The sequence below is a fragment of the Heliconius melpomene genome, chromosome 20 (genome assembly GCF_056956725.1).
Source record: "Heliconius melpomene rosina isolate 202511_hmr_F chromosome 20, ASM5695672v1, whole genome shotgun sequence".
NCBI lineage: Eukaryota > Metazoa > Arthropoda > Insecta > Lepidoptera > Nymphalidae > Heliconius > Heliconius melpomene.
Window position 1 is genome coordinate 8,243,132 of NC_140408.1, and position 24,520 is coordinate 8,267,651.

General features: G+C 32.9%; 1 protein-coding gene across 2 annotated transcripts in view; it reads right to left on the reverse strand.

The window, feature by feature from the left end:
- Cen (cerebellar degeneration-related protein 2-like) overlaps positions 1-24,520 on the reverse strand; it is a 76,650-nt gene that overhangs the window by 21,840 nt on the left and 30,290 nt on the right. The window contains exon 1 of one of the 2 annotated variants that reach the window (XM_085205293.1): positions 11,294-11,573. The exons of the other annotated variant lie outside the window; for it this stretch is intronic. Within the exon in view, the coding sequence (XP_085061419.1) occupies positions 11,294-11,375 (82 nt within the window). The 5' untranslated portion in view covers positions 11,376-11,573. Of the gene's footprint in view, positions 1-11,293; positions 11,574-24,520 lie in introns of those variants that run through there. 2 annotated transcript variants of the gene reach the window in all.

A 24,520-nucleotide genomic window follows, 5' to 3' on the forward strand; every position in this document is an offset into this window, starting at 1 on the left:
AGAGATGCAGAAGCAGCATAAATCTTTTTACTTATCTCTCCTATTTGGGGTTCCCAAGACAAATGCTTATCAATAACTACACCCAAATTCCTAACAGATTCCCTAAATGGAATGGAAGTTCCATCGATCATTATAGTGGGCATATGTGCTAAGTCAATTTTCGACAGTATTCTAGGACTACCGATAACAATTGCTTGACTCTTTAAAGGATTTATAGTAAGTCCAAAATGTTTGCTCCAAACCGAAATTTGCTCAAGATCGTTATTAATGTTCTGGATGGTATTGGGTAGCTCAGTGAGAGTACCTTGTGAGTAGATTTGTAAGTCGTCTGCATACAGGTGATAGAGAGAAGAAATTTTAAGACAGATGGTATTAATAAAAATTGAAAAAAGGAGAGGGGACAACACGCCACCTTGTGGGACGCCAGCACTAGTGAAAGACCATTCAGAATATGAATCATCTATTCGAATGCGCTGTCGGCGTCCGCACAAGTAAGAACGAAACCAATCAATTACCTCAGGAGATATGTTAAGAGAAGTCAGTGATGCAAGTAAAATGTCAAAATCAACAGTGCCGAAGGCATTACTAAAATCTAATAATGTCAGCACCGTTATCTTCCGATCATCCATGCCATGTCTGATGTCATCGGTGATCTTGACTAGAGCAGTAGTCGTACTATGACCATGGCGAAAGCCGGACTGTAAGGAGTTTAGGAAATTGTGTTTTGAAAGGAATGTGCTTAGTTGTTTATGTACAAGGCGTTCTAGCACTTTAGATAACAATGGAAGGATAGAAATCGGACGATAATCGGAAAAGGAAGACGGATTAGATTTTTTTGGTAATGGGAGAATTTGGGCATCTTTCCAAATGGAAGGGAAATCACCGTGGAGAATGGAACGATTTAAAATGGATGTAATTACAGGAGCTAATAGATCTATTATAGGAATGATCATTTTACGACTAATGCAGTCAGCGCCGACTGCACCCGACTTAATAGCGATAATATTTCTCTTAACATCACATACAGTGAATTGACTAAATTTAAAAGGAGGAGTCTGTGGAGCGGGTAAAGAGGAAAGATCAATTAATGTTTTCAATTTATTCGTACTATCGATTGTACTAGAAGAAGTGAAATGTTGATTAAGAGAATTTAAATCTAAATTTGTTGGATTAACTGTATGTTTTGTTTTACCGACTCCAAGGGATTTAAGAAATTTCCAGACTTTAGCTGGATCATCTTCTTCGATTACTGATTTATAGATATGGCGTCGTTGACTATCTCTACAAACCCTGTTGCAGCGATTACGAGCTCTCACATATTTATTTCTATTTGCCTCACTTCCGTCAGAAATATATTTACTCTTAGCGGTATGTTTTTTTTCCTGCAGTTTCTTTATGTCCGCAGTAAGCCATGGTGCAGGAAGATGTTTAATTCTAACCGGTCGGACTGGTGCATGAGTATCATAAAGAGTTATTAAAAAAGAATTAAAAATAGTAGTTTGTTCATCTACTGTTCGAGCATTATCAATGACAGTCCAGTCAATTTTACTGGCATCTTCAGTTAACCGCTCCGAATCCATACCTCCAAAATTGCGCTGCAGAAGAATTCTTGATTTTGCTTTAGGAGGTCTAACTTTGTAAGATACGTAAAGAAGATCATGATAGGAGAATGCTAGCGCAGGACATTGGCCATGCCTCGCGACATGGTCAATGGAAGATACTAAAATTAAATCAAGAAGAGAAGGATTAGAATGTGGAAAGTGATGAGTTGGTGCCAGAGGTAAAATGTTTAAATTAGTTGAATTTACTAAACTTTGTAAACGAGACGCTCGACTATCGTTTTTAAAAAGACAAGTGTTAAAGTCTCCCATTATCAAAGTATGCTCATAAGAGGGCATAAATTGATCGACCAGGATTTCAAATGACGAGAAATAGTCAACTGTAAGGTTAGGACTGTAAAAAACCCCAAGAAGTAGTTTGGTATGATTTAATATCACTTCGATAAATAAAACATACACGCAACTGTATATGGGATCGTAAAAAAATTACAGCAACATAATGCGTAACAGAGCTTACACACTGTATACACAATTAATTATATTGACCAAAATCAAGAGCATTTTCGCAAAATATGTACCTACATAGGCGAGGCCGCGGCACCATCTACTCACTTTCTAAAGCAAATGATACGGCTTTCAACAAATTGCTTGGCTCCCTTGCGCGTGCGCACTACAAACGGAATGGCGATGGGTTGACATTTGCCATTCCTTTTGCCATTAGATTAACTAGATGGGAATTGGAAAATTTTACCTTTCTCGTTTGTTCTTTTCTGTTCAACTTTTTACTTTTTAGCTATGTTAGCTTTCTCCAGGAAAAATGAAGATTCTCTACATTTTAAGCTTAGTTGCCATAGTCCTCCAAAATGGCTTGACCGATTTTTATGAAATTTTATATGTACCTATAATTCAGATATTCTATACAATATCTAGACAATGAAAAGAAAATGCCTGAGACATCCAGGCCATATATAACATATTATTATTAATTACTTACTTTACGTATCGAGGCATTTGGATTTGTAAGTAAATTTTAAATATTTATAATGATAATATAGTAAATAACGAAGATATGGCCCAGGTACCACGTAACTGATATATATTCAATAGTTGTGAGTTCAAATTCAAAATGTTTTATCACTCTAATTACATAGGTATAGTGAGAAAGAAAAGAGCTAAGTGAAGTACTTTATAAGTTCTTTCTCACTACCTAGCTTAATATAGTGATATGAAAACAAAGAAAATGATCGAAACAAGATTTAAACAATATCGCAGCTATTAACAGTTTTCATATTTACAATCATTCTTATCATTTTACACACGATATCATGTACTACTGGTCTTGTTCGAAGTATTATTCGTTTTTACGATTCTATTAGTACGTATATAAATAAATGTTTATGTTAACTTTAATAAGTAATATATTTTTATTACTTATTACAAGTTTATTGACAAGTTAGAACTATGTATATTTTATTACTAAATAAAATAAAAAATCAATCAAAATCTGTTCATTAAATCTTAAACATTATTAATATTTCCTCGAGTGGGAATCGAACCCACAACCAGTCGTGTTTACAGTCATTTTATCAACCTTGCGCGAATGGCCATAATATTACAAATATGTAATTTTATAATATTATCTAAAGGTCACATTAAGGCCATACTAAGTATATATTGTCTATACTTTACAGTGTTTATAAATTGTATTCAAAGTTGAAAGTGAAGAAATTTTAATTATTTCATGAAATTACTTTCGATATTAAAGATGTTTAACTTTTAAGTGAAATGTTAGGTTGTTATTCTAATTAGATATATTAAGTAACTTTAAAAAATGGTATTAAATAAATAAAATTCTATAGTTTTATTATAAATATATAAGATTTAGTTATGAAAATTAATTAGGCTTTCTTTTGACAGTCAAATTTTAATGACCTTTGCTATTCAAATCCTTCTTTAAAATTGAATTTAAATGCGCGCGGAGATCGTTAGTGCTAGGAAAGTTTGAATATCAAAGCTAATGGGGTCGTTTTAAGTTTCCTTTTAAGTGCATTTATAAAATTATTCTCGCACTCAAATTAAATATAATGATAGATGAATATTTATTTAGTGTTCTGCAAATGGTGTCGCTTTAACCTTATTTAATTTGACACAAGCTTATGTTAAATTGTAATACTTTCACTAAAATATTTAAAGATTTTCATACTTGACACCACCATGGTACACGCAATGGCTGTGAATTCGATCCTCATTTGTAAAAATTGAATTATTGAAATTTCCCCGCTCTGGCAAGATAAACCGCGGCGTTAAGATCCGCCACAGAACACGCAGTCTAGAATTCTGGTGGAAGGTCAAAAACGGAGTTTCTGGACAGATAGAATTTTAGGTTTAACTAATATCACATATAGCAAGAATCACAATATATTCTGTAATCTGTACACATGCATGGACTTAGATTACTTGTAACACTTAACCTTGAATTTCTTGCAATAAGTAAGTGCAAAGTGCAGAAACGTCTAATTGATTGTATAATTTAGCATTTAACGAATACTAGGTATTACTTATAATAAAAAGAAGAATTCTACAAAGCCACTTTGTTTATTTTATATTTAGAAATTTAAATCAAAAATTTTTTCTTTTATTTTTCACGAAAACCTCATAATTGCGGAAAATATACTAAATACTAGCGGCCCGCTCGCGGTTTCACCCACGTGAACTATGTTATTATTACTTTCTGTCTCCATGACTACGTCCTAGTGACGTCTATGCAAAATTTGAGACTCCTAGCATTTGTAGTAACGAAGTTTCATACAAACTTTCGACCCCAAAAACAACCCCTTAGAAGTCGAATATTGCAAATTCCCGTCTTAGTGAGCACCTACGTCCTATAAATAACTCCTATGCAAAATTTTAGATTCCTAGCACATGTAGTTTCTGAGATTTTGTGATGAGTGAGTGACCTTTCGATTTTATATATATACTAGCGGCCCGCCCGCGGTTTCGCCCGCGTGTACTATGTTATTATTAATTTCTGTCTCCATGACTACGTCATAGTGACGTCTATGCAAAATTTTAGACTCATAGCATTTGTACTCGTAGTAACGAAATTTCATACAAACTTTCGACCCCAAAAACAACCCCTTAGAAGTGGAATATTGCAAATTTCCGTCTTAGCGAGCATCTACGTCCTATAAATAACACCTATGCAAAATTTGAGATTCCTAGCACATGTAGTTTCTGAGATTTCGTGATGAGTGAGTGACCTTTCGATTTTATATATATAGATAGATTTAGACTTGACCCACAGGTGCTTTTATTAATGCCATGTCGATGCAAACTGTCGATCCTACTATCATTGTACCAAATTGGTACTACCAATGCCTCGTTTAAGTTAACGGTTCCATAGCGAAAAGTCTCGACAAACATCTCGAGAGGCTATCGCTTAACTGCTGGGTCAAGAACCGGACGCAAAAGGTAGTACTGCTTAAAAACGACTCTTATCGGAAAGAACTTCCTTTCTCTGATACCATAACTAACGATAACTTGAAATTTTGTTCCACTATTGGCAATAGTTTGTTTATTTTTTAATTATTATTATATTACCATGCCTATTTATTATTTAATAGTTATAAACATTTTTGAATTGGATATTTTAATTTTTAGAGCAGGAAAGCTGCTCTATCTATTATAACACTTTCTAACATAAGTACTAAGATTAGTTAAAGATGATTTTTAGTTAATTTTGTATTAATCAATGTAAATAAATAAAATATATTTAAGATACTTCTTTTTAAAATGTTTAAGTTAATATATCTTTTTTATACATGCATTAAAATGTACTTATGTATATACTATTTTTTAAAACGTCATCAAAGTACGTATTAAGAGAAATAAGTAAAACCGGATATTGAGATGCTGTTCAGTTCAAGGGCAGGCGTACCGGTTCTGAACGTGTCCACTTATTATAAAAAAAACCTGTAATTATTCACCATGACTCGCCTTGTGATCTATAGAAAACGCAATCGTTCGTATCATCAACGTCGTCGTTTACCAACACTTGTATGAAACGTAGAGCTTGATATTTGGTTTTGGAGAGAAAAAAATAAATATTTATATTTTTCTTGTATTTTTAATTTTATATTTATTAATATTATTTTATTGAATTTCGCGGCGTTGAGTTCTGCCACTAAACACGGAATACCTATTTAGAATTCGGCAGAAAGTGGAGTCTTAACACGACGTTCCCTCTGCCTACCCTGGTGTGTGCGGGATACAGCGTGAAGCTGATAAAAAACATTTTTTTTATTATTTTTTCTTGTAAAACAAGAAAGAATCTAAAGTGATCCATTGTTAACTTTCACCGTGTCTTTACTATTTTGGAAGCATAGCATGTTAAGTGGAGTGATACTGTGATTTAATTAAATAGAAAATTCGAATAAACCCACTACCATCGCGTGTACAGGTAAGCCCTTGCCACCTGCGCTACGACTGTGTGATTTCGTCATTAAAAATATAATGAATCTAATTTATAGGCTAAAATGCATTCCATGATTTGTTTCTTAGATCCCCGCGGTAGATGCATATGCAGCTGCTACGCAGGTGCAATATAAAGCTTTTAAAGGCGAGCCTTCGCTTTAGTTAATACGAAAAAAGCATCTTTTAATACATATTATTTATTAGTACAGTTTATTTATTGTTTTTAATTAAATGCATATGTTCATAAATAAAAGACTCAAAAAGTTTAAATTCGTAAAAATAATTAAAGTAAACATATGCATGTGTCACTAGATCCAACACTGCCATAACTCCCTCGTACAATAAGCAATAAATTGCAGCTTCCACACACGATTCGCTATGCACTATCGATTTGCGCAGCAGTCAAGATTATGGCTCCGGCGTGACAAATGTGGACCTTGAAAAACAGAAAATAAGGGCCACGTTCATACAATATTCTCTTATGAATGTATATAGTCAAAAATAGAAGAAGAAATAGGCTTTCTGGTTTTAACGAGATGCGCTATTTTCTGTTATGGTAAGGGTTGGGAGAGTTGCCTATGTAGGTATGTAATGGTTATACATATCGTGTAATTCTAGAGGGAGGTTTTGAAAGCAATATGAAATTGTATATGAAGTATATTCCTTAGAAGTTTATACGGGTTTTGTTTGTTTTATATAAGCGTCTTTTATTTTTGTGCATTTGCATTTTCATTAATGTTCCCCTATATATTGAGTTCATTATTGGAGTTTTTAGTTGACGTTTGTGATGAAGCAAAGGGGAGAATCAAGCAGCTTTGTGTAATAATAAAATTTAAATAATAAAATTCACTCGCACAGTTTGAACGTACATTCTAAGAATTCATTAAAAGAATAATGGTTTCTATTTGAACAGCTCAGTGAAAGTTCACAAATTTCAAAGTATGTACATATTTTATATATAAATTATATAAGATATAACAACTATAAATTAAATATTAAATAAAATAATTAAATATACATATATTTGAAAATTAGTTTCACGCTGTATCCCGCACACAGCAGTGTAGGCAGAGGGAACCTAGTGTTAAGACACTCCGTTCCCCAGTTTCTGCCGAATTTTTGGAGGCATTGCGTGTTGAGACCAGAGCGAAGAAAATGGAAATATAAACGTAAATAAATATTTCACTTCCTCGAGTGGGGATCGAACCCACAACCGTCACGTTACAGTCACACCCTTGTGCCGCCTCACATATACTCGTATATATAGACTAGCGGACCCGGACGCGGCTACGCCTGCTTGAAATATAAGAATATAATTTCTATAGAAATATAATTTCAATCTATATGAAATGCTAAAAGTGACTATTATATTTATTTTCATAAGGATGAATATCAAAATGACGCGGTAACGAACGCGGTCGCGTAGCGACGACGGTTGTTATTAACATGCCTGAATAAATTGCATGTCAAATTAGAAAGTATTTTAATTTATTAGTATATATGTGTAATGTAATGTTATATAGCCTATAGCACTTCTGAAGAATGCAGCTTTCATACAAAACAAAAACAAAGTAAATCGATCCAGTAGATCCAGAGATCTTAGCGTTCAAACAAACAAACAAACAAACAAACAAACAAACAAACAAACAAACAAACAAACAAACAAACAAACAAACAAACAAACAAACAAACAAACTCTTCCGCTTTATTATATTAGTATAGATTAAATTTATTTTAAATTTAGAATTTAATCTAGCTACTTGTGTCAGCAAAATGAATACGGTTTCAAAAGTCTATTGAGTTATTAGTTCATAAGTGTTACTCGTATATTGAAGAAGCTATTGTTTTCCGATACGCTGTGAAAGCATATACCTAGGTATATGTAGGAACTTATTCGTTAGAAATATGTATATACATTGTAAGTTATAATTTGTTTTGAAACCAGTCTTTGTCGCACTTACTCTCCTCTCTCTCTCACACTAATTTACCAGAATTTAGAAATAGTGGTTCCACCACCTCATATCGGACAAAGCCGAGTTGGTTTTTGAGCCCACTTATGGTTATCATCAAATTTCGCTTTCTCTTAAAAATAGTTACTACTAAGTTGCAGTATTACTAAGTAGATATAGTAACTAGTAGGTCTAATCGTAAGCCTATTAACCTCAATAAACTGTGATTTGACAACTAAAAAGCTTGACGTCACAAGTCAATTAAATTTGTGGTCTGTGGGCATGCCCGTCGTGATGATAACGTAATTGATCTGTGCCTTACAAAATTGAATCTAATGCTTTTCTATGTTAAATACATAAAGAAACAATAATTTTCAAAATAAATCTTTAAATTAACAGGCCTTCAGAATTCAGCGCAAACTGGGGCGCCTGTAACATGCTAGATACAGCATGAAGCCGAAAAAAATATTTCCACCATCGCTAAACATTTCCTTAAATTGAACACACTCTATACTACTGAGTCGTGTTACTTTAAGTTTTTATATCATAACAATATTGTCATACTTTTTATATAATAAAGTAACAAGAACTAGAATGTTGTTAGTCAGCAATGATGATTCTCACGGTTGTAAAGTAATCCTGGCATTATCTTGTTCTTATAGTGATGACATTATGACTAAATTACGATTGTTTTATATATTTACGAGTATACAGTTTAATTCGGTTAGTAGGTATTTATCAAAGTAAATTTTAAATTACAAATAAAACGCTTTTATATTTAAAAAAAAAACTATGTTTGAAGGCCGTAGTGGTGTAGGGGCTCAAGCGTGCGATAGTAAACGCGACGGTTGCGTGTTCGATTTCCACTGAATGGGAAGAAATTGAGTAAAAAAGTCTTAAAATTAGATTGTCTCCTAGCTTTTTATGTGTAAACTACAATGTAAAGCTAAAAAATAAATAAACTGGCTGTCTGTAAAGTCGGTGTGCAAAAGATAATTAACGTGACAACGACATTTATGAAAAATTATATATATTTATGAATTAAATTATTATTACAATCATTTTATTCATAACTATTAAAAGTAGGAATATTAGAACGTATAACTTGAAAACAAACATTTTTTCAATAAATTTACATTTGTTTAAATCAGTTTTTTTTTTTTAAATTATACAGATTAATTACAAGTAGCAATGAATGAATAGACGCGTCACAAGACGAACGCCTCGCTTAAGAGAATCATGCCTCAATCTTCAATCGCTTTTTCCACCCTCTCGCTTGCACACTGGGCTCAGGCGGAACGTGACAATGAATCACCCATTGTGGGGAGTGCAGCCGGCGATCATCGATTTATAAGACGTTATCACGTCAAAAATAAATAAAAAAAACTATATCATTAAAAATAGTATTAAGACAAAAGAAAAATATGGTACCAAATAGGTATATAGTTAACAATAATATAAATGTATAGTCAATATTATAGTTTACTACATGTTTAATTATTTATATATTTGTATGAATTATTTCTTCGTATTATATAATATATATTTGTATATCTTAATAATGTTTTTTAATGACATTGATTGTCTGTTTTATATTAAACATTTGTTAAATATACGACGTACTAGACAGCAGTTTTCGACTTATAAACTTACGAAATTAGTGTCACCGTACAATTAGGAAATAATGTCAATGTACCAGCTTATATTTTAAGAATCACATTATAACTAGTTTACGTTCCATTCTTATCAGTACTGATTTTGTGTCGGCAAAGCCGCGGGCAAATTAACACGACACGAAAACGAGGCCACGCGACTCAATAAACTAAAGTATAACATAACAATTTAAAAGAAATGAAATATAAAAGTTTACTAATAGATAAATAAATTTACTTCACGCTGTATCCCGCGGACAGCAGAGTAGGCAGAGGGAACCTAACCTGGAAAGGCACTTCGTTCCTTATTTTCCGTCAAATTGTGGTGGCATTGTGTGTTAAGTGGGGCTCAACACCAGAGCGAAGAAATGAAAATAGTATACCATATTTCACCAAGTGGGATCGAACCCACACCCATTCGCGTTTACAATCACCCACTTGTGTCCCTGCGCCAAGACTGTTAAGGCAAGTTTTATTAAGATCATTTTTCCGTGACAAGTGAATTAATATCAATCGTCACAACTCTATCAAACCACGTGACATTGAGAATATTAACGAGATTGCAAATTAATCTTTGCTGCAATTCAATCGATTCTCAGCGATTAGGAAGCGTTATAAAAACACCGCTAGTAGTTAATAGTAAGTATAATACGTAGGGGGTTCGGTATCGATTTTAAAACCCTATAAAAGTTGAGGGGAGTCAGGGTGAACGCACGCCGCGGCACGTTGCAAGGATCCAAGCCAAGGTACGTTTGCCAAAACGGGATGCCATCTGGACGAGCCCTTCGTGCCGACTTTACTCAGGTTTTTTGTTTTATTGTACCTCTGTGACTCACAATATCTGACCTCTCTTTTTATATATGTAGAGACTTTTATTATACGTTTATAAAGAAACGTAAATTTGTACACTTTAAATAATAAGTGAAGCAATTAATAATAATTAAAACTGGTTTTGTGCTTTTTCTATACGACATGAATATAAAATAATCGACAAAAAGCGATGTGTCTCAGCGATTTCCGCTCTATTCAGGCATGTACTCAAAACGTAATGCCTTCAGAATTCGGCGGAAAGTGGCGAGCGGAGTGTTTTAACACTAGGCTCCGTCTGCCTACCCTGCTACATGCGGGATACAGCGTAAAGCTTATGTAAATAGCTAATTTTAAATCTCTTCTCTTCTCTATGAAGACTACATAAATTATTATAATTAATGGACAATTTTTAATTTAAACTGTAGACAAATAGAGGAAAACCTTGATGTAACAACTTGGCGCAAGAAATAAATATAAAATCCTGTAGAGGTTAAATCTAACAAGGTAAGTTAGTAACAACTTCTTAGAACATAATATGTAAATTATCAAATTGTAGAGTGATTATTAATCTTTACAGTTTCAAATTCTTTAAAGTTCCTTTGGTTATAAATGTTTTTACAATGAGTCACATCAGAAAGGTGTCCAAACAATGAGCGAAGTATTCGTCCATACATAAACACGACGCCGTTGTCTCCAATGACATTTGCATTGAAAATCAATACTACACCGACTAACTCACAATATATGTGATTTATCCCAAGAATTAATTAAATTTGATTAATTAAGAATCAAGAGGGCAAGCTACAATAAATAATTCAATGACTATTTCACATTCCACAGATATACTAACCGTCCAACATACACCGACGAGAATTTCCATCGTCGTCCCCAAAATCGTCGTGGAAACCCGAATTCTCCTTAGCCACTTCCATGTTTCACGGGACACTACACATCACTCGATCGTCAACACAATCACTACGAGGCCATTACAACATACATATATCCAATTGAAAATAACTTTATTTCATATAAATAATAATTAAAGTATCGCGCACCGGCAGTTTATCGACTGGCCGATCAATTATGAACGGCGTGAAGAGGAGTCGTGTGTCGCAAGTCCGCACGTCCACAGCACAGTGGCAGCCGGGACGCATGCGTGTGTCCCTGGCAGTTACTCTGGCAGCCAGCACGCGTGCGCGGCGGTCGCCTGTCGATACGGGCGGGCCTGGCGTCGACGGGTCGCCATGCCTCAGTGCACACTGTCTCTGGGCTCTCAGTGCCATACCATAGATCATAATTCATCAATTGATTAAAATTTCCAAGCATTACCCTTCGCAGACATGACGTCACCGGCCAGAGGTCATTGGATGGACATTACGTTATCATTTGTCTTTTAATGTAGTAGTAATTATTCGTGATTTTCATTAAATAGAATTTATAATAACAAATATAAAATAGAATTAATTTTAAGGGTAAAATGTAATGTGTATTACAATTTTATTATTAATCAATAAAAAATATTAAATGTCGGTATAATAAGTATGAAAAGTCTGTAGCGCCTGCCAAAAGTGAGAAAGCAAGCTGCTATTTTATGCGAGCAGGCGTGATGTTGCTAAGCAACGTATCTCCCTCTTGACCTTCTTTCATCTTCAGAATGTTATATTATGTGAATAAACACAGTCATTCTCTTTTATTACATCCACCCAGTGAATCATATTTAAGTAGTTTTTCTTTCAAATATTTTCTCTCTAAGTATCACAGAAAATAACATACAAATTATATAATAAATAATATTATAAAGAGTGGCGCCACAGGGACGCGGTGAGAAAATGTACAGGAGATACAAATATTTTTTTTAAAAATATCCATATTTTCCCAATTTCTTAAACAAAACACGACGTGGGAAGTGGGTATTGGGAATTGGGAAAGGCCTATGTCCAGCAGTGGACAAAAGATGGCTGTTGATGATGATGATTTTTTTGGAATATATTTTTACGTCTAACAAATTGAGCATCAAGAGTATTTAAATTACCTATAGACATAGCATGTTTAACTCAACAGGTAAACGTTATAAATTACCTACACATAAGACATTTCTAAAATTAAGAATGACATCATCTTAACAGCGTAAGAAACTAACTTTATCACATACAGTAGTGACAGTTAAATAAAAACATGTTTTATTATCTATATAAATATAAAAGGACAAAGGCTACTTACTTCCTAGTTATAAGAATTTATTGAAATTGAAATTTGACTATATGAGTACAGATATATATTATGTTTTTTTAACTTACCTAGGGAACCTATTAAACTAGTGTTAAGACACTCCGTTCCCATTAAGTTCATGACACTTCCGTTCTCCAGTCACCGTCAAATTCTGGAGGCATTGCGTGTTAAGTGGCGGAACTCATCACAGAGCTTTGCCTCATTACCAGAACGAGGATATGAAAATATTTAATATTTAATTTACTCGACTGGGATCTTTTAAAGCGCATATATAGTAATTTCTATATTCAATTTCAATCACCTTTTTATTAATATTGCAATTTCTAAATTTTCGATTGTTTTGGAAATAAAAAAATATATGATTATATCTAATGGAATTAGTAGAAGTAAATATATAACGAATGCCTGCTACGTTTCTGTAGACGAAGCGTCGTCTACAACTCGTAAAATCGAGCGAAGTGGAAGGAAAAGACGAAGAAAGCACAAATTAAAGAGATAAAATTGCATAGAAGAGAGAGAGACAGAAAGATTTAATACTTAATGTAAATAGTATAATTTAGAACATAACTATTTAAGATCAGTTCAGGAGTTATGTTTTCGACACGTTATTATATTATAAGCATAATAGGAAGAGAGAGAAAAATTATGTGAGGTCATCGTGGTAGAGCGTTTGACTATAAACACTATAATTTTCACTCACTTACCTTCAATTTTCAAAGGCAGGTATGAATTATTTTTTAGTAAATAAGACCAGAGTTCCGTTACTCAAAAAATGCGTAGGGAACGAACTGTCTCAACACTTAGTTCCCTCTGCCTTTCCCTCTGGTATACAGTGTGCAAAAAATATTTTTTAATAAAATCTCATTAAGATAACATGATAATCCTTCAAAATTAACAAAGATAAACAATAACAATTAAACAATCAATCATATATGGTGAATTATATAGATTTTGCGGAAAGCTAGCCACATGTAGATTAGAAATTTTTCCCAAATTAGATATCATCTATTACTATAGCAACTTGTAGACTATGTTACAGATGATGTAGTAATTTTCTTAGAAAAAAAATGAAAACATGAAAGTGGAAATCACCATGAATCCCAAAATAACTAAATGATTGACAACTTGAAATAAAACAAACATGTTCATTAAAATACACCAATACAATTTGTCCAAGAATATGTCTAGGTAAAACAGCATATTTCGATAAATAAAGGGCATGAGTAAAGAGATAGATAAAAGTATCTATAAACAATACACGTAAAAAAACTGGTCATTAAAAATATAATGAAAAATAAAGACAGCATTAAAAAAAAAAGAAAATTATTTAACACTAGCGACCCTATTGCGGCTTCGCCCGCTTTTACTACTGGATTATTCATATAATGTATGTTTGCAAATCACTTAAGATAATGTGAAAATTAATTAAACCCTAATGCAACCCGCATTTTCGTAGTTTCAATAAGAATTTTCCAATTGTTTTACACAGCAAGGATTTTTTAGTAGGTACCGTAATTTTATATCTGTGATACTAATCTTTTCAAGTACTTATTAAAATATATTTAAATTACTATTTTTAGATAGTTAAATGACATTAAATAATACATTCAACTCGAATTATCCAATACGTGCAAACGCATCTAAACCTTCGTTGCTATAAAGGCAGGCGGGTTTTTTTTTCGAGCTTGTGGTTAATGCTGAAGAGGGTATTCTGTCCCTGATGAAAAGCAAGCACTACGTGGCTGCCTGTGACGAAAATTAAATAGAATGCATCGGCCGGGAATTGAACCCGGGCTGCCCGCGTGGCAGGCGAGCATTCTACCACTGAACCACCGATGCGTGTAAAGCAGGCGGGCGCAGCGGACTCGCTTGTATAAGCATAACGTCGCGAGGCGCGTTTCGCAGCAAGGATTTTTTGATATTGTAACAACTTCTAAAGTACTTATTAAAATGAAAAACAGAAAAGACAGTTTTGATCTACATTAAATGGCCAACGTAACTAATGTACTTATTTATATGCTGAGAGTAACGGATAAGTGAAACTTGACTCGATACAGTTGATGTGTGAACGGCGTGATGTGTCAATAATTAAATGCGTTTTTCTCTAAAACTATTCGCAATTTCGAAATAGTTTAAAAAGCAAATTTTATCTTCGTTTAACGTAGAAATTTAATAAAGTATTTTAAAGGATAAGGATTAATACCATTATGGAAAAATATCCCTCACAATAAAAAATATATTGAAATTACTATTTTTAGACAGAAATATGATCACTACACGTTATTCTTAAAAAATACGAATATGCCGTCGCGGACTTTTCTTATTAAGAGAAACAATACTCCAGTACATTTTTTTCATGTAGTACTTACCATTAAAGCAGCGCATGCGCCAAAGTGTCTCAGCGGGTAGGACTTTATACACATTTATCGTATTTATGTTAATTTACATAAGAATGTACAAATAATAAACTATATATAAACCTTCCCTGAGAAATACTCGACCTAATGGTGAAAACCGCATCCAAATCCGCTGGGTGGTTTAGAAGAAGAAGAGTTAGAAAGTTCAGACAGACACAAAAAGCGACTTTGTTTTATAAGATATAGGATATCTAGCCTATTAAGTACATATGTCATAGAGTTGAAAAACGGGTTGCTTATAGGAAAACAACAGAATAAACTACACGTATGCCAAAACTCCATAGAAAAAGTGTAAGTAATGTAGAAAGAACTACGACAAAAAAAATTAACTATGCAATATCAGGAAAAGAACAATAAATCAAAAACGCTATGAAATATACAAGAAAATTTAAATGGAAATACACACGACATGATCAGAAATAAAATTTATACATGGACAAACAAAGCGGTGTTTAACACTGAAATTAAACGTGTATAAAATGTATTTTGTTTAAAGATTACAGGAGAACATTAAGACAGGATTCACGAAATTCTTATGAAAACGGGACACGGGAAACGGGGAAAGGAACGAATTATACGCTTTTTAGTTACACGCAAACGAAATGGCAGGCTACAACTATAATTATTACACGTATAATTAAATAAAACAATATGTTGTCTAATGAATACGCGAGTAATAATATTAGCTAAAACGAGTGGATCGCAGTGGACGAGGACAGGCTGATGATGATGATGATGAGTGGATAATAGTAAATAAAAAAAAAACCAAATAAAACTTTAAAACAAATAGATCCGGTTCAAACTTTACAAGAATCAATGTACACGATAAACGTAATACTGATATGTTATCCGAAACCGATAAGAAAAATCGGACAATAATTAGATATCAATTACTACTTGCGCAACAACGAATTGTTCTAGACAATGGGAGTTTAGATACTATTTATTAGTGGCGTCGTTAACAAAGCTTCGTTCACAGGTCCACGACAATAGCCACATTATTTTATTGGCGAAAGCACCTTATGTAATTGAAGCGATTAAAATAATTAATGAACTGAGCCCGTTTATGACTATGACTATAACGCGATGGTAATGGGTTCGATCCCTACTCGGGGGACGGAATTATTATTTTAATTTGTTCATTTCTTCGCTCTGGCACCAAGGCAAAAGCACGTTACGTTCCACCACCCAAAAGGAAATACCTTGAAAAATTCGCTGGAATGTCGGGTGCTGTAACACTAGTTGCCCTACCCTGCTAGATGCGGGATACAGCGTGATAGATTTATTTGATTTATTTTAACAATCCTAATGGTAGATATATAACGTAAGGCACATATAAATAATAAACTATTAATTTAACCTATCAAATAAGTAATTTTTCATCGTTCTAGATGCCGCTAGCTTTAAGCTTTTAACATTAACATGCTTGCCGTATATGGTACGGTAACTGGGTTTATTGGCACTTTGCTGGTCACCTCCAGGTTAAAAAGATTAACTCACGTTCACCTAGTAATTTCTGTAACATTTTATCCATAAACCTGCAATTTTAGCAGCAAGCTCACTTCTACTTGGCGACTGAACTTGGCCAGATTGATAGCTAAAGTATACCTATTAAGTATTTTCTTTGAATACCTGCATTGTCGAGAAGTAAATGAAAAGATTTCAATCTATAAGGTAAATACGACATATATTATACTATATCAATAATAATTTAAGCCTAGTCGTGACGCATGGACACAAGACCGCGACTGCAAACGCGAAAAGTTGTGGGTTCGAAGGATGGATTTTATTTCGTCGCTCTGGTAACGAGGCAAAACAAGGCGCTGACTCAATGGGAACATAGTGTTCCCATTGCCAGGTTCCCTCTGCCTACCCTGCTATAAAAAAAGCAATAAAAAACACCAATATATCGCTATTAAAAACAAACCCATCCAACCAGAGCAAAAGTGTTACGCCAATTAGTCTACTCCTAGCAAAACGTGTAAGAAATCCCACATTTCATGTAGACTATAAATAACAATTACAAAACAGATTCCACAGACGTATACACTGTACTGATCTCGAGATAGCACTTATTACAGAGGAGGCTGCAACACCGTCGCGTGCCAACCTTAGTGGGACCAATTGTTCCAGTTTGTCAGACTTATTAGGCAGGCGATTCTTTGCAAAACAAATCTTAGAATGGAATTTGTTAATGTTTTTTTTTTTTCTTCACGATGTATCCCACTCACAGGAGTGTAGGCAGAGGGAACCTAATGTTAAGATGAGGAAAAATAATGTTTCTCATCATTTTGGAATTTCATAAGGATAGGTTGCTTAATTTTTACATGCTAAATACAGTTAACTGCAATAGTAGCAATGAATTTAGTGTTTATTTCATAAAATGTTGTTATATTGTTTAAAGTACTTATTTGTAGATAAAGATATATAAAAATAGTAAATAAAATAAGTGACAATTAACAAAAAAAAAATGTAATGTGTACGCACAGTTGTCGAACCATCATGTTTTTCCTATAATTCGCAATGCTTCTAATTAGATGGAAAGAAGAGAGTGCCGTGAATTATTTCAACGCAAAATTCTTTCTGCCTAAAACTTACGCGTGGGAATCGATTTTTTACAGACAAACAGCCCGCATTCTATAATTAAATACAACTTTTAAATTTTCTTTTTAATTTACTTTTATATCCGAAGAGAGAGGAAAACGGAAGTTCCAACCAACATGTAATTACTTTTTTAATTTCGCAATATTGCAAGTCAACGAGTGATCTATCACTGATCTATAAGATTTTAAGAACAACCATCGTCTGTGAGCAGTTAATTGATTATTTTCGATTATATAACGCTAGTCTCAACGTATAACAACGGTTACATTGTTTAAAGTTACATGAACAATTAAGTTTTTTTAAGCTAAAATATAGAATATATATTTGATTGGTATTGATTAATAAATGGTTATATTTAAGCAATAAACATTTCATTGTTCAATGTCGCTAAAGAATGCTCTCTATGGATTTGTTTGAAATCTCAATTAGTATAGTAAAAAAAGTAGTAAAAAAAAAGTATATTTGATACTAATCACGCTTCTTTTTTTTTAATAATATTTAAAGCTAAATACTATAGTTTTCGAGTCAACATGTAAAATCTTTTTTAAGCAGACTCTTTAGAGTGAGTTTTATTTTTTTTACATTACTATATTAGTTTGAATATAGGTAAGTGATTTACAAAATAAAATAAGCTCGAGATTCTAAAAAAAAATGGCCAAGAATTTTAATAGCTTAAAAGCTGAAAACAATTTCTCTAACTTTTAACACAAAAAAGAAAGTTTAAAAAATTAAATTTGTTTACAAATAAGGTAAAAGTTACTCAATCACCAGTAAAAGGTTTGCATAAAAAAAAAAATGCATGTAATTATTTTAGACGGTAATTACATTATACATTTATTTGCAAATCAGGTGCGGAAATAACTACATGCACCAGACATCGTCGGAATTACGGCTTTAATATAAAAAATTTTTTTTACGTAATCATATGTGGTATTGAGATTGAGAATTTCCAAGAAGGGTCGTTCACAGTAGGCGTGTTATATGTACCTATATATACTTTCCTTTTACCTTGATAGTACAGAAGGAAGATTCCTTTTCTGATAGAAGAATTGAAGATCTTTCATTTTCACCTGTTTGAATGTTTTGAATGTCGCAATTTCTTCTTTTAGCTTTAACTACCTTAATGCGTATATATGTTAATGCAGAAGCCCTTTTGTTTTTGTCTACTGATCTACGTATGGTTAGTTTGTGATATATTTTTACTTATTTTGTGATATGCTAAACTATTTAAATTATACAATTTTTAAATAAAATTTAACTGACATAATATGTGATCTGCAAAAAACCATCAATTTATTCAACAACCGCACACTGTTAAAGCCCAAAGCTATAATTATAACAGCTTGTACGTTTCCTGTAAATATTATTTCATAATTAAGTTGCATATAAATATCGACGGGGTCCAATCTCGCAAATCATCGTTATTACATCCTGTCATATTCATTTCCAATTACGTCAACCGCCACCGAATATCTGAACGTAATCGATATTCGTGTCACACGTCGCATCGGCCTAAAAATCGATCGCCATTCGCCATTCAAATTACCTACTCAGGATGTAACGGTGAAACTAAAACATAAACCTATACTACTTAATTAGTGGGGTTTACCTCACATCATTAATGGAAGTTTGTCTTATTTTGATAGAATACAAATGGCTGGTAACTTTACCAGTAAAACGTGTTTTTTCCGTACATATAAAAATTTGTATGTAGCAGAATTCGAACCCGCTCTTCTTGGAAACCGTCTAAGGAGGAATAACGCATTAAAAATGCAAAAAATAGATTTTTGGTACTTTTATAAACAAAAACTAAATACACAAAAAACAATCTCAATAGTTCTTTAGAATTAACCATCGGCACTGCTATTATACCCCTTTATTAAGCAGACTAACTAAGGACTAACGGCAAAAATACTAAAATAATGTACTATAAGTATGAAAATTTACAGAATGGTAGTAAAACTACTTTATAATATAAAACTGTTACTTAAAATAAAAAAAATATTTATTTTATTTTTATTATTAATCGGAGATTAAATCGCTTATATATGGTAGTTTTAACCCGGCAATATGAATTAATATTGTGATTATCGCATTTTAATGATAAAACAAAATTTAATGAGGAAATCATGTTTTTAAGTACGTATTTACGTTTATGCTGTATAAGTTAAATAGCCAACTACCTTTTATATTCTACCTGTTTACGACATTGTTTTAATATTTTTATAATCCTATTCGAATAATTTTATTATTGCTTTTATTCGTGTTACTTACTCTATCATATATCACAGTGTATATTGAAATAAAAAAAAAAACAGCTTCACGCTGTATCCCGCACACAGCAGGGTAGGCAGAGGGAATCTAGTGTCATTTCATTGTTCCCCACAACTCCGTTCCCCACATTCTGCCGAATTCTGGAGGAGGAACTCAACGCCGCGCTTTGCCTTGACACCAGAGCGAAGAAATGGAAATATAAACGTAAATAAATATTTCACTTCCACGAGTGGGGATCGAACCTACATCCGTCGCGTTACTGTCATAGCCTTCGCCGCTGCGCCACGACGGCCTATATTGAAATTTGTTATTTTATTTTAAATATCTATTTTATGAATAGTCTACTAGAAGCCTGTCAAGAAATTTTCTTACGCAATTTTCGCAAAAATTAATCCTCTGTTCACAATACATTAATATGTCATTACAGTGATGCTAAAACTTTAAATATTGATACAAATGTACCGTTAATTTTAACTTACAAAATAACATACATACATACATATACCTAGATGTAAAGTTAAACTAAGAATAATTGAAGACTGGCATGCAGTAATTTCCTTCGTCATCAGCCAGCTATTTGCAATATCACTTACTAACATGGAATTCAAGACCTACATTTCAACCTTACGAGTTTGTTAAACTTTATGGATTTGTTAAGTATTTTAAGACATATTAAAAGTAATGTTTGAAATATTTATAGATTGGCAATAACCAATTTGTTTAAAAACATTTACAGTTTTGAACCAGAAAAGAAAAAGGAAAAAAGTCGATAAATCTATCTAAATAACTACAAATAATATATTAAATAACAATTATATAAACTTTAATTATTCTAAGTCAAGCCTACAATCTTCGTCATTACGTAAACATAGTAAATAGCTAGCATAAAAATATATTAATTGGAAATAAACCTATTCGTGCCATATTGATAGCATTGCTTCCGCCTTCCGGATACTGAGTGTCAACTCGGTAACAGATAATGTTTCTTAGCGTATAGTAAGTAACATTATATTGCGAGTTATGTTATTGGACGTATTGCATTACAACTGTCCATACATAGTTAATATTCTGCAATAAATGTTAGGTAATCTATAATTGTAAATAATATTTTGGTATTGTTATTTTTTTCTAAATAAATAAAATCAGCTTCACGCTGTATCCCGCACACACAGGGTAGGCAGAGGGAACCTAGTGTTAAGACACTCCGTTCCCCACTTGCCTCCTGCACCACAAAAGGCCTCACAGACAGGACATGTAAAGTTTGAAAAATATGTTTATTAAACCATAAAGCTAATGATTTATAAAGCTTTTTTTAAGAAACTTCTATGTAACAGTCGGTATTAATTAAGACTGCATTATAAGTCAATGATTCATACATATGTATTATGTAGGTATTAAATATAGTAAAAGGTACTTTTACGTAAGTCGTTACATATTAATTTTAAGGAAAAAAGTTTACGGACTACTGTTACGTCAGTTAATAAGTACAGCCCTTAAGTATATTTAACAACTTTTTTAGGTACCTACATTGTGATATAATATTATGTGAAATATAGTAATTAAAGTATTTTTCTGTTTCTTTCTTTTTTAATTGATTATTTTCATGTTATGATTTTTAGGCATCAGGTTATAAGGCGTCCAGACAATGTATGAAATAATATGAATAAAATTCCTATGGATTATACACAGTACATGCTGTTTCACCGGTAACGAGTAAAATAAAGAGGTCTTGGTCTATATTCCTTTTAGGATAACTTAAAAACTCCATGAAGGTGGAGAGGATTCCCGCTGGGTTTTAGTGGGTAGTATCAGGATTTCCTTTGATGACTTCCACAGTATCATCCGCCCGTAATATCCGTAGTCCGTATATTCTCTGTATAATATAACTTCCGACAGACACTCGCTTTCATTATCATGTAATTTGCACATCTCAGTCTCAATCAATACGTAAATTAGAATCGAATTTTCTGAGAAAATGAAACAAGAAATCGTCGGCTCAGCGAGGAGCTAATGAGATTTTATATAGCTTGTTACATAATAATATTGAAATAGTGCTAAGATTACTTCCTTTCTGAAAACTATATGGTAAAATTAATTTCTATCACAAAATAATAGCTTCTTGCGAACTGAAGAAAATCAAAGGTCAGACGTTTCGCATGTTAGCTTTCATTGCAACAGTGGAGCATGGTCTAAAGGTGGTCTAAAGAGCAGATAAGATAACTCGACATGATTAAAGCACTAGAAAGCTAGACTAACTGTAGAACATCGGAATTGGAATTCTACTTGTAATTGTTTAAACTGAGCCCAAGTGATTAATGTGTTAAGAGTTCAGCGTTTAAAAGGGAATAGAATTAATTTACATATCGTGATAATATATATTTTTTATTATGAGAAAATTGGTAAATTACTAATAATGATGATTGTAGATTAAATTTCAAATTATACCTTTCACAAAATAAATTGGTCGGAAAATCTAGAAACAATGTGATATATGTACAAGTACTGCAACTTGAGGCCAGTCCTGGCCATGACTGTGAAAGCGACCGAGTTATGGGTTCAATTCCCACTTGAGGAAATGAAATATTTAATACTACCACTTCTTTGTTCTGGTAATGCGGCCTTTAGTTTTGCCATTCAACATGCAATGCCTCCAGAATACGACGGAAAGCGGAAAACGGAACTGACTTAACACAAGGTTCCCAGGTCCCTAGAAAAAAATCTCAAAACGTAACAATAAAAATAAGCAGCAGAAATATTATATCGTAAGTAAATAGAAAACCAACTTTTACTTTAATATTCATACACAATGTAGTTGTAGGCACAATCAAAAATATTAAAGTAATAAAACTATTTGCCAGTTTTCCACATTTTATCCCTCTATTCCGTCTCCCTGACATAACGTAGATAAATGAGCTTCATTACGAATGTAAGCAAATTGTATGGACGTGTCTCAGCTCGGGCGTGAAAGCGGAGGTATTTGTCGGCGGAACACCATTGTGGGCTATGGGCTATCTATCTAAATCTGAAGACCATTAAATGTCGCTTTTAAGCGAAAATCAAAAAAGCTTAAATGAAAAACAGGGAAATCATATTATATTAAGTTGGGAGATTTTTTTTTACTTTTAGACATTGCTTACTTTACAATAAGAAATTTGTAGGAAAACAATAACTTTAGATGGAACAGATTGATTGATGGAACAGAGGCGTTCCTCTGCTAAGACACAACAACGCGTTTTTATCTTGGTACCAGAAGAAATTAAAATATAAATAAATAATAATTAATTCCCCCTAGAGGGAGTCGAACCCACTAGCTATGCCAGTTAACCGTTGTTTTACAGTCCTCAAGAGATCTCAATAACAAATTTAACTTTATATTTTGTAAGAATTATCTCTTAAAATTATATCAATATAGTTTCTATTCATTTATAGGTTAAATCTATTGAAGTTAAACGTTTTAGCTATAAACGTTATTAAGGTAACTAACCATGTTGGTGTCCAATATTACTGAAAATATTTATTACGACAATTGTTTTGTACGAGTTTTGCTGTTTCCCACGAGACTAGCAATTACTACAAAATACAATGCTAGTGCTATATGAATATTGTTAAAGATTGTATATCTTAAATATGGCATTCTATAGTGATAAATCTAGTTACTCTATATTTGTGCAGTTCTTAAAATACATAAAGGAAGCATAGGGAACCTAGATCTTAGACAATCCGTTCCCCACTTTTCGCTGAACCTTTAAAACATTGGGTGCAGGGCGAGGAAATAAAAAATATGTAATAATTAATTTCCATCAATGAGAATCGAACCGGCAGCATAGGAATAAGTGGAGTATGGGGTTCCGTTAACAATCACAGTGTTTCTAAATGGATGAAAAAAAGTGGAAAATTAAATCGTTTATCACCAGGTACGTTGAAAAATGCGGAAGATGGGCGAATAAAAAAAGGAAATCTAACAATTTTCTAAAAGGTTTAAAAGCTATAATCTCCTTACATTCCTTGTAGAGTTCGTGAAATTAATTCTCTACGCACCACTTGGAACAAACGCTATCATCGATTTCACGCCGTTCCCAGTAGATGTACAATCAAATATAAGGAATTCTATATCAAATCATAGGCTATAATATAAAAAACAGAACAAGCGCGAGTCGGGCTCGTCCACCGAAGGTTCCATACAAAAATTAGATCTTGAGCTTTTTCTGAAATTCAGGCTTTGCTTAGAAAGAGCCCTTTCATCTGATACCTCACTTGAACTAGCGGCTTTAATACTAACCCTTTTAAAGGAACTTACTAATCCTTCTTTAGGATTTAACCATAAATATATAGTTTTCCTAAGTAGATACTAGGTGCCAAATTTCATAATTCTAGGTTAGTCGGAACCCTATTAGTTTTGATTCCCTTTACAGTTTGAATTCCCTTTTTAGTCGAAATACGCGTTTTTTGCGATACATACGGCTATTTTTTTTTAAGTAAATGTACAAATATATAATTTTGTTTTCAGGAAATCATTGGGCCACAGATATGCTATGGTTTGAATTTCAACTTGA